We start from the raw sequence: 11,758 nt of genomic DNA, 5'->3' as shown, positions 1-11,758 counted from the left end.
GGTCTTTGGGCAGCGCCTCCCTTGCCGGGCCGATCGGAGAGCGACGAGAGGGAGACGTGGGGGTGGACTAGATGACCTACAAGGTCCCTTCCTAATCTGCCTTTCCAGCGCCAAAGCGCGGGGAATCCCCGGATTCCCCTCGGCTTTTGCGTGATGACGTCACCACCCACCCCGGGGGCCTCCTCCCGGCCTCGCGTCAGGAGGACCCCCGCCGAGTGACGTCACCCCGGCGCCGTCGCGCGGCGATGATGCCATCTCCACGTCGCCGGTCCACAGCCGCGGATCGAGATGGCGGCGGCGGCGGCGAGGGACGGAGAGGCGGTGGCGGGCGACGGAGCCACGAAGCCGCTGGTAGGAGGGGAGGCGAGGGCGGCGGGCCTGCGGGCCGTTCCCAGGGTGAGCCCGGGGCGGCGAGGCAGAGAGCTCCGTCCGAGGGCAGCGCCGCTGATTAGGCGGGGCGGCTGGTGGGGCTCGAAGCGGCTGTTGTGCCGGTGGGAAGCTGAGGCTCCGGTCCTCGCCTTTCTTCCTCTGCGACTTTCCAGGTTGGGTTAGAATAGCGTTGAATAGTAATAGCCCTTAGATCAGGGGTCCCCAAACTCGGACGCTTTAAGACTTGTGGACTTCAACTCCCAGAATCCTACAGCTGGCTGTAGGATTCTGGGAGTTGAAGTCCACAAGTCTTAAAGGGGCCGGGTTTGAAGACCTCTTGCCTTAGACTTATACACCGCTTCATAGTCCTTTTTATAGCCCCCTCCAAGCGGTTTACAGAGCATGTCGTCTCTAGAAAGAGTGCAGAGGAGAACAACCAGGATGATTAGGGGACTGAAGGCTAAAACATGAAGAACGGTTGCGGGAACTGGGCATGTCTGGTCTAGAGAAAAGAAGGATCATGATAGCAGTGTTCCAATATTTGAGGGGCTGCTACAGAGTTCAAGCTGTTTTCTAAAGGACCACCAGGCAGCATAGGTGGTATCTGGCTAAATAGTAGTAACTGTGAGAGGGATCTTGGAGTCCTAGTAGACTATCACTTAAATATGAGCCAGCCATGTGCTGCTGCAGCGACAAAAAGCCAATGCAATCCTAGGCTGCATCAACAAAAGGATAGAAATAAGACCCAGTGAAGTGTTAATACTGCTTTATAATGCCTTAGTAAGGCCACAGGTAGAGTACTGCATCTAGTTTTGGTCACCACACTATTAAAAAGATATTGAGACTCTAGAAAAAGTGCAGAGGAAAGCAACCAGGATGATTAGGGGACTGGAGGCTCAAGCATATGATGAATGGTTGCAGGAATTGGGCATGGCTTATCTAGTGAAGAGAAGGACCAGGGGAGACATGAGAGCAGTCTTCCAATATTTGAGGGGCTGCCTCAGAGAGGAGGGGGTCCAGCTATTTTCCAAAGCCCCTGACGGCCAGAGAAGGAATAATGGATGGAAACTGACTAAGGAGAGATTCAACCTGTAAATGAGGAGGAACTTTCTGACAGGCAGAACAATCAACCAATGAAACAGAAGTTGCCTTCAGAAGTTGTGGGAGCTTCATCACTTGAGACTTTCAAGAAGAGATTGGACTGCCATTTGTCAGAAGTGGTGTAGAGCCTCCTGCTTGGTGGGGAGTTGGACTAGATCACCTACATATCCAATTCTGTTAATCTAATCTAGTTGGCAACAGTCTGGGTCCTCATTCTAGGTAATAGTTTCCTTCTATCTTTGGAAAACATCTGGAGAACAGTCTGGTGTCCAGAGTTTCCTAAATGGGACATTAAGATTGAACAGTATCTTTAATTCTGAGATAATTTGGTCCTTTTCCCAAAGTTGTGCAATTATTTTACTGATAATCCTGGTTAAAAGGATAGGCCACAATTATACACACATTGAAAGAAGGTGGCTTGCAAAATTGCATGTGTTTTGCTCTTCAAAACATTTAGAAAGGTGGAAGATGCTTCCAGTGCGGTTCTCAGAACAGGATTTAAAGATGTACAATAAAATGATTGGCCCCTGGTGTCATACAGGTAGTCCTCAATTTACAACAGTTCCTTTAATGTCTATTCAAAGCTACAACAGCAGTGAAAAAATTCTTATGACTGTTTTTCACCGTTACAACGTTTCCTGCATCCCCACAGTCATTGTCATTTGGATGCTCAAAAAATAGTTCATATTTATGATGATTGCAGGGACCCAGGGTCACGTGATACCCTTCTGAAACCTTCTTACAAGCAAAGTGAATGAGGAAACCAGATTCACGTAACAACAGGTTACTTAACAACTGCAGAGATTCACTTAACAACCGTGGCAAGAAATGTCATGAAATGGGGCAAAACTCACTTAACAACAGAAATGTTGGGCTCAATGTTGAGCGAATATCTGAATTCAGATATGAAAAGTAGTAAGAAGTGCATAAACCACCTTGAAATCAAAGCCCTCTGATACCAGAATGGCTGTTCCAACCCTACTACCAGCATTCAGACTTGTTTTACATCCATTCCTAACTGTTGAAATGAGGGTCACTTCAGGACACTTCATGTTTGCGATTCTTAAACATCAGAATATTCTGCATGCTTCTGGTTATATTTCCCGTTATCTGGGATTGATCAGGTACAAAATATTTTCAAATGCAAATACTCCTGCTGTGCTATTTATTAATTGCTTGGTCGATATAATTAATATTTTTTAAACCTTGTGTAAACAGTTTGCAGGTCTTGCAGATGTGTCAATATCAGAAGATATCCCTGTAGAAGGGGAAATTACTGTTCCTATGGGCTCTAGTACTCCGGATGAAGACTATTCCACATTAGATGAACCAGTAAAAGAGACTGTCGTAAGTACCTTGGTGAAAAGGAAAAAATTCCATCAGATTTCTCTTAGCATTTTTGGCAATAAAGTGCAAAAATAAGACATCTGAAGATATCAACATTGGATGATTTTGATAAATCAGTTTATTGTGGCAATATTAATGAAGCCATTACAAAAAACTTCAGTTGCTTTGTGTCAGATTACAGTTATCCTGGTTACAAATAAATTTTGTATGTGTTTTTCTGCTACCTGCATTAATTTGCTCTCTCCTAAGCAATATTTCCAAGGAGTCTCAAGTCCGTTTGTCAGCTTTCAGAGTTAGGATTTTCTGGAATATTGTATTGCTTTTGAAGATGTATTTGCATATTGTTAATTATTGTAGTTTAAAAGTAATTCACGAGGTGTCAATCCTACTTTTAATGAATCACTTAGTTTGCAGGATTGAATAAGAAGCTGGTTAGTGAAATCCCCTTTGATCAAAATTGGAATCTGTAGGTTTAAATTAAATTTTTGCCAGCACTAGAAAGAAGAAAAGAGAAATTCAGCTCAATCACTGCAATTAGCATTGCTATGACTTGTGTAAATGTATCTTACCTAAACTTATTTTTGACTGAACTTTCATTGAATTTTTCAGATGCGGGATTTGAAAGCAGTTGGAAAGAAATTTGTCCATGTCATGTATCCCAAAAAAAGCAGCGCCCTCCTCAAAGACTGTAGGTGCCAGAAATGTTGAAAACCTTAAACAGGGGTCTCCAAATTTGGCAACTTTAAGACTTGTGGACGAAATCCACAGTCTTAAAAGTTGCCAGGTTTGGAGACCCTTGCCTTAGACTGTGCTAAATTCTGTGAAGGCATACTTGCCTCAGAATACAGTGTAACACAAGAGGGAGGGAGAGCTTTGAAATAGCCATTTGGGGGTTATCAATTTTGCATTCCCTTGTAGAAATCAGCTGTGTGATTTATTTCTTTGCAGGGGATTTATGGGGTCCATTAATCCTGTGTGTTTTACTTGCACTGTAAGTACTTATATTATTTACCCCACCCCACTCCCCACCCTAATGCTCTAAAATTGTGTCGTTCACGGGAAAATATAAATGCAACGCAGCAGTTGTACATACTATAAATTTCAAGGGAGCACCATTTCAAAAACCAAATGTATGGACTTGGTTTAGTAAACATGCATATGACTCTTGAAATCTGTACATTGCAGAAGAGCCTGCACTTCATTCTTTCTGTGCTGAACATTTTACCATATTTTTCGAAGTATAAGACGCACCTTTTACCCTCAAAAAAGAGGCTGAAAATCTGGGTGCATCTTATACAGTGAATACAGCATTTTTTTGCCTCCTGAAACTTTGCCCCCTTCACCAAAATGGCCGTGCATAGCTTTTAGAAGGCTTTCAGAAAGCTCCTGGGGGCTGGGGAGGGCAGAAATGATGGCCCGTTCCCCCCCCCCCCCCCGAGCAGCACTATATAAGCTTCCTAAAAACTATCCATGCCCTTTTTTTGACAAAAAATGGGCCCATTTTTGCAAACACGGGTCGTTTTTTGTCGCCCCCCCCCCCCCCCGCGAGCACTCTACAAGCTGCCTAAAGGCTATTTATGCCTTTTATTTTAAAAAAAACCGTTTTTTTGGGAGGATTGCAGAGTGCAAAAAAAATTTAATTTTCCTCTTCAAAACCTTGCTGTGCCTTATACTCCAAAAAATACGGTAATTACAGATCTTACAACCCAACTTTCCTTTATAAACCTACCCCACCAATTTGGAAGCTGCTTCTGTGCCTTAGGCCAAGGGATGGGATGCTAAAGGCTGCTTCTGCCATATTTTTTATTCAATATTTCTGTCCCACATTTCTTGTCTGAGAAGGATACTCAGACCATCATAAAGAGAAATAAAAGAGTGGCACAACAGTAAATAAAGATTTATTTCCTTTAAATGATTGTCTGATAAATAAATCGGAAAAGAGGTGCCTGCTTCTTTCTCCTAATCCATTTCTCTTCTCTAGAATGCTTCAAGGAGGAGCGGCAGATAGCACAGAGGACAGAGGGCCTCAGTTTGCAGAAGTCTTTGTTATCATCTGGTTTGGAGCAGTTGTCATAACACTAAATTCCAAGCTCCTGGGAGGAACCATGTAAGTGACCAGGAGAGCTGTTTTCTGGGGTGGGGAAAGAGTTTGACTTCCTTGGCGATTCTCCAGATGAGAATTGCTTTAAACCTAATCAATTCAATTCAAATTCAATTCAGGGACAGGCAGAGTTTGCCTGAGGATGATAAAGGCATACCAGATTGGGGCAATTTCTGGTCTTGAAAAGTAGACTGTTTTATTCAGAATTTTTATCTTGAAGCCTTAAATTGCTGTTTGGGCTTTATTGAAAGCAAATAACACTATTGTTATTTAAAAGAGCAACAGATCGGTAGCATGCTCTTGAGAACAGGGACTCTGGAGGCCCAAGACATAGAAGTTGGGGCATCTCTGGCCTAAGGATCCTGCCCTGCTAACCAAAGTGTAGAGTGCTTTTAAGCAGCCTATGTTATGTTTATTTAAATATCTTAATTTTTAAAACAGCCTTTAAACATTATAATTTTAAACATGTTATTTTCCTGCTACTAGCTTGCTCATCAAGGAGAAAGCTAAAAACAATTGGTTTTGTGAAAGCTTTCTAAAATCTTTTAATGACAGGCGGGTGGATAGCAGACGGCTTAGGCCCCCTTTTGTCTTGCGGTAGTTCTATAATTCTCTTTGTCTCTCTCTCTTCTCTGTACATTATCCTTTACCAGGACTTCTCTCTTTTTCGCCCAGATCTTTCTTCCAGAGCCTTTGTGTCCTGGGCTATTGCATCCTGCCACTCACCGTGGCTCTTTTGGTCTGCAGGCTTATACTGCTAGCGAACAGTGGGACCGCCGGTTTCATTGTGCGTCTTTTAGTCGTAATAACAATGTTTGGCTGGTCAACTCTAGGTAAGTTGGGAATGGAAAGCTGTCAGAACGATCTCCGTGCATGGGAACGAGGACCATTGGGTCATTCCTGAATTCATCTGCATACCATAATCCCAGCGTTTATGATGATCAGAATTTTATGGGTTGCATTATAAGTTTTGTTCAAAAAAACAGGAGCAGCAGAAAATGAATTCACTAACACTGTATCATAGGCAGTGTAGGAGGAGAGTCATGTTAGTTTACAATAGCTACAAAATTTATAGTACTTAGAAAGAGGTTAATAGTCCCTCTTCTGACTAACGTTATTAAAAGGCACAAGCTTTTCAGAGCTATAGCAATAGCAATAGCAGTTAGACTTATATTCCGCTGCATAGGGCTTTTAGCCCTCTCTAAGCGGTTTTAGAGAGTCAGCATATCGCCCCCACAGTGTGGGTCCCCATTTCACCCACCTCGGAAGGATGGAAAGCTGAGTCAACCTTGAGCCGGTGAGATTAGAACCGCTAAACTGCAGATAACAGTCAGCTGAAGTGGCCTGTAGTACTGCACCCTAACCACTGCGCCACCTCAGCTCACTTCACCAAAGCATGAAGTGGATGGCTTAGATTGGGGTGTGGTGGAGGTGCAGAAAGGAGGGAAATGGGGTTATACAGATTACAGACAAGCAGTTAAGAGGGAAACAATAATCACAGAACATCAAGAAAAAAACCATATTCCCACAAAAACTGACAGGGCAAGCTACCATATTTTTCGGCCTATAAGATGCACCAGGATTTTAAAGAGGTAAATTAAAAAAAAAAAGTTTTTACTCTTCCCGGCCGCCAGGTGCACTCTGCAGGCCTTCCAAACCCTCTGCATGCCCCATTTTTTGTGAAAAAGGGGCATGCAGAGAGTTTGAGAAGCCTGCACTGTGCTCCTGGGGGCTGTAGAGGAGAAAAATGCGATGGGTGGGGGGTTGGGGAGGTGAAAAACAGGCCCATTTTTTGCAAAAAAACGGGGTGTGCAGAGAGTTTGGAAGGCCTGCAGAGTGCTCCTGGGGGCCGGGGAGGGCAAAAACAGTCACATTTTTGTGAAAAACTGGCCCATTTTTCACTTACTTTTGCCCTCCCCAGCCCCCAGGAGCACTTTGCAGGCCTCCCAAACCCTCTGCTTGTCCATTTTTGAAAAAAAAAAAAATGATACGCGGTGCAGGATTTCAGGTGGCTAAAAATGCTGTATTCAGTGTATAAAACGCACCCAGATTTTCACCCTCTTTTGTGGGGGAAAAGGTCCGTCGAAAAATATGGTACTTTATATAGTGAGGCAGAAAACCCCACATTTGTTCAGACTGATGATGTTACTTAGATGGGAAATAAGATGTCTACAAGGAGACAGCCAAGCTCGGAGAACACCAAGAATGCCAGGACAAACTTCACACAAAAGAAGTTTGACACGAAGACTCAGAATAAGAATAAAGTAATATCTGAGCATTTCTGCCTCCCAAGTTAGTCTTGAAGGTCTCAGAGCATCCTTTTGGGGGGGGGGGGGCTATCAGACTTCTGATTTTTAATGCTATTGTCCTTGGAATGTCTTGAGGCTTTGTTTCCAAAAAGTCTGCCCTTGTCCTGGGCAGAATTGTTTGTTGGGATCAAGAATTCTATGGACTTTTGAGCTTATTTATATTTCCTGATGTGAGTGAATACATTAATATTAATTCAATAATAAAAATAAATGTATATCTTACTTGCTTTCTATTAGTATCAATTAGTTATCTGGATTATAATTTTGTATGTATGTATATGTATATGTATATTTCCATCTCCTTGTCGTCTTTTCTCTTTGCTCTTCTGTTTTCAAGCAGGATTGCAAGGAGAAAAGGAGCTGAGTTCAGGCGTTTTCCCAACAATCCTTGCAAATTGCTACTTGTGACTCCAATTAGAATAGGTGAACCTGTTTTGTTTTGTTTTGTTTTTTAATAGAAATTAAGATTTATATTTTAATGGACTGGTACTTCACTGGCATAAGAATAATCCGTAATGTTTTACATATCTTACTCTAAAAACATTTTGCTGTTTTTGTTTTGGGAAGCTTTCCTTAGTTGTTAAATTTTTGAAGGAATCCAAGGTACCTACTGTACATATAATCCTGCCATTACTGCATGATCTGAAGGTGGCTTCAGCAGGGATCTCATTTCATTCCTATAGCCACTCTGTGAGGCAGGCTGGGCCAAGAGAAGGACTGGCCCCAGGTCTCCCTTCGGCTCTCTAAGGCTGAGGGGGCACTTCAGTCTGGGTCTACTTAGGACTAGTCCACTTTTCTTCGGTATATCACATTGGTTTTCAAAATTATTTAAAATTTCACAAGAATTAATATTGCATTAAAAAGCTGAACAGCTCTGCAGCTTCTTTATTTGGATTTTGATTGGGATTTTGTAATGATTATCTCAGTTGGTCTAGGCCAGGGATGGCAAACCTTTTTGTAAACACGTGCATATACCCACTATGCAATGCGCCCCGCCCACCTGCACATGCACACATTACCACCCCTCATGGGTGGGGGGAGTTTTTGCCCTCCCCAGGCTCCGCAAGCTTTCCTGAAGCCTCGAGTGGGTGAAAACAGCTTCTCCCGGCCCTCTGAAAGGCCAAAAATCAGCTGGCGTGCCACATTTGGCACACATATCATTATGGACCTAGGCACTAGCAAGAAAGCAGTTTTGAGTTCAGGTCCTGCCTTAGCCAGGAAAGCCCGACTGGGTGACCTTGAGCCAGTCCCTCCCTCTCAGTCCAGCCCACCTCACAGGGTGGTTGTTGTGGGGAAAATAGGAGGAGGAAGGGGTGTTAGGTGTATATTCGCTGCCTCGATTTATTTGTAAAAACAATAAAGGTGAGATGCAAATAAATAAAAAGAATAGATGATTATTGTTTCCCAAATGGGCTCTTGCCAATTCCATGAGGGAAAGGAGCTGAGTCAGGAATCCTCATGGTGAGGCTGCAGGTGGGCCCAGCTTTCCTTCCTGCAGCATCGACTTGAGACTAGCCTTTCGTCCATGCTCCCGTGGCCAGTGGAGGGGATGACTTTCTGCTCTCTCCTCCTGGCCAATCTGAGCAAGCCCTCCTGGGCTAGATCCACTCCAGATCCAAGCATCAGCTTGTATTGCCCCCTGGGGAGGGAAGAGGCAGGGGCTGGCAAGGAGCCATGGATTTTGGGTGTATGGACGTGAGGCTGGTTTTATTTGATGCGTTATATTCCTGATGCCTGTTTTTCCATCATGTGGTCTCCCTTGTTTCTTTTCCCAGCCTCTACGGCCTTCCTGGCAGACAGCCAACCCCCAAACCGCAAAGCTCTGGTCGTCTATCCCATTTTCCTTTTCTACTTCGTCATCAGTTGGATGATCCTCACCTTCACGCCGTAGCAGAGGTGCTCTCGGCAAAGACGACAAAAGCGAATGAAGGTGTTTTGGTTGCTTTCCAATGAAAAACCTCTCTCTGGGGGTGACCTGCCCGCCTCTTGCTCTGTTTCTGCCAATATTTATAATGAATGTTCTGAAAAGGCCGGCAGGTTCCTCGCCTGAAGCCACAGAAGGCCTCCAGCTCCCTCCTTCCGGTTTCTTTGACGAGCACTACTGATGCCTCCCCCTATTGAGTTCTGTTTTCTACTGATTCTGCGTGAGCCTCCAATAAGAGAAAGGCTAGATGCAATCGTATCTTGGGCCATCAAGATAGTTGACAAAAGAAAATATTGACTATGTACAGTTATCGGATTTATCAGAAGGCCACCGGTCTTTAGCAGAACACCGTCTTACAGTTTCAAAACATTTGATTTCTTGGGATGGGAAATGTTATCCAATTTCACCTACTGCTCAAAAATGAAAAGGAAAGGGTACAAGAAAGAGGTGTCTCTTTTTTCAGTTTTTTTCATCCGTTTTTAGTCGTTCAAATTGGCGCACTTTCTTGGCTCCCTGCGCACGGTCTTGTGGAAGAAGACAAGAATAAAGCCATTTGGCCCAGATCAGCCACAAGAGATCTTGAATCTCTCTTTAATGCAGGAGGTGGGGAATTGATCTCCCGCGTGGAGTCTGGTCATCAGAAAGGATTTCAGCAGCGTCATCCTGCTGTGTGTCTTGCAGGGATGGTCGGTCTGACTTGGGAAAAGGGCTACGAGCTTTCTCTGTGAGTTCTGGCTTTTTAATTACAAAATGAGGAAACTTATTTATGTAGCAAGGTGTGGCAGAACTACTTCCTGGTTTCTGCACATTCACATCCATTGTGAAGTCTCTGGGAGAAGCTGCTCTTGAAACGGAATTCTTTGTTCTTGTCTAGCGAGATGTCGGTGGTAGCTGACAGCTTAGTGATACGCAGTTTAATTCACACTGTGTGATACCTTATTTTGTATTATTATATTACCTGTTAAATTAAGTTTATTTTGTTGCACACTTGTCGGGGGTTTTGAAGAGTAAAAACTGTTCTATATAATATATAAATTGCTTCTTTGTGTTTCTTACTGAAAATATCTGCAGTTTTTTTTCTTTACTATGGGTTTTACAGGCCCCTTTTTATTTTTTCCTAAAATTCCAGCTGTTGGTCTTTTGTTTCTCTCAAGTAAATAAAGTCTGGGATAAATGATTTTGTTTTCCTAGCTTTGTTTGCCATCAAATGTAGAAAAGAGCAAGTTGATATGGAATATTATTTCGGTTCCAATGTGAAGGTATCTGTGGGGAGACCTCTTTAAGGTATATTTCTGCTTCTAACAACCTGAATTTAAGTAATCTCTATGTAAGGAAAGTTCTTTTTAAAATACTTGCTGGATCCTTTAAAATTAATCTTTATGGTGAAACTTTATTTCATATATCATTCTAATTGGGCACGAATGTGAATTTTATCCTTCTCTTAATCAATATATGTTATTCCAGGTTTGGCCTGGAAATAAAACTTTGCATGGTAATTTAGAGGTGAGATGGGCAACATGTACATTTAACAAATAAACAGTTTTCTTTTGAATCAGACTTAAGTGACTCATTTTGTGTGTGTGCTCACAAGGTAATTGAATAGGTTTGCTGAAAAAAAAATCTCTTGGTCAAAACCAGAGGTAAGGATCTTGCTTTTTAGCTTTTTTTTTTAGACAACAGCTGCTTAAGACGGTGTCAGCGCTGAAGCTGGCCTGACTGAGACCATCTTGGAGGCTTCAGTGCTGCCACAGTGGAGCTGAGGTGTAGGGAGTGGGGAATAGAGATAGCTGGGGTTTTGCAGCCAGGACAAAACAGTTTCCCCTGAGAACCAAGGTCATTCCCCCAAAAGAGGAGGAGTGAAGTTTCCAAGCAACCAGATAGCACCTTGATTGGACCACCTGACTGATTGGGAAAGGGGGAATAACTTTTAATTGTGTGAAAACCGTGGGAACCTTTAGAGTCTGTTTTCACCAGTCTGTTCCAATATGATATCTCCAATAAACCCGTTCTTTGAGGACCCTGCTTGTCTCGGTGTTCTGCTTGCTATGAGTGCGTTATTTGGGACCCTGACAGCTGGTTTGGTTGTTTTAAAATATCTCCACTCCTCAACATTAGGACAACCAGTTTCAGAAAGGGGACCTGGTGTCGGTCTTCTGACTTGAATCCTAGCATTTAAATGGAGTTGCATGGCAAAAGAATGTTGTTCTGTAGGCTCTGGATAAAAAATAGATAGATAGATAGATAGATAGATAGATAGATAGATAGATAGATAGATAGATAGATAGATAGATAGATAGATAGATAGATGATAGATAGATAGATAGATAGATAGATAGATAGATAGATAGATAGATAGATAGATAGATAGATAGATACTTTATTTGTATGCCGCCCTTTTCCCTGAGGGGACTCAGGGCGGCTCACAATTCAAGGGGAGGGAAGGACAAACAAGTTACAAACATGAAGAAAATACATCATTAAAAAAAAAAAAAGCGCAACAGTCATACTATTCGAGTGGGGTTGAAGTCTTTAGCCCCAGGCCTGTCGGGACAGCCAGGACTTAAGGGCTATGTGGAAGGTCTGGAGGGTGGTGAGGGTACGAATCTC

At 43.0% G+C, this 11,758-nt stretch overlaps 1 protein-coding gene across 2 annotated transcripts; it reads left to right on the top strand.

Moving 5' to 3' along the window:
- Positions 1–245: 245 nt before the first annotated feature.
- YIPF6 (Yip1 domain family member 6) lies at positions 246–10,708 on the top strand. 2 transcript variants are annotated; one of them, XM_032228073.1, is made up of 8 exons: positions 246–351; positions 2,689–2,817; positions 3,427–3,505; positions 3,766–3,808; positions 4,799–4,924; positions 5,594–5,751; positions 7,568–7,650; positions 9,003–10,708. In XM_032228073.1, exons 1-7 carry the CDS (start codon positions 289–291, stop codon positions 7,633–7,635), a joined length of 666 nt encoding a protein of 221 aa, XP_032083964.1. In that variant the 5' UTR covers positions 246–288; the 3' UTR covers positions 7,636–7,650; positions 9,003–10,708. The 2 variants fall into 2 exon arrangements, with proteins under 2 accessions (XP_032083964.1, XP_032083963.1); XM_032228072.1 differs by lacking the exon at positions 7,568–7,650.
- The last annotated feature ends 1,050 nt before the right edge of the window (positions 10,709–11,758 follow it).

Source organism: Thamnophis elegans, chromosome 12 (genome assembly GCF_009769535.1).
Source record: "Thamnophis elegans isolate rThaEle1 chromosome 12, rThaEle1.pri, whole genome shotgun sequence".
NCBI classification, from domain to species: Eukaryota; Metazoa; Chordata; class Lepidosauria; order Squamata; family Colubridae; genus Thamnophis; species Thamnophis elegans.
This window is presented reverse-complemented; position numbering and strand designations above follow the sequence as displayed.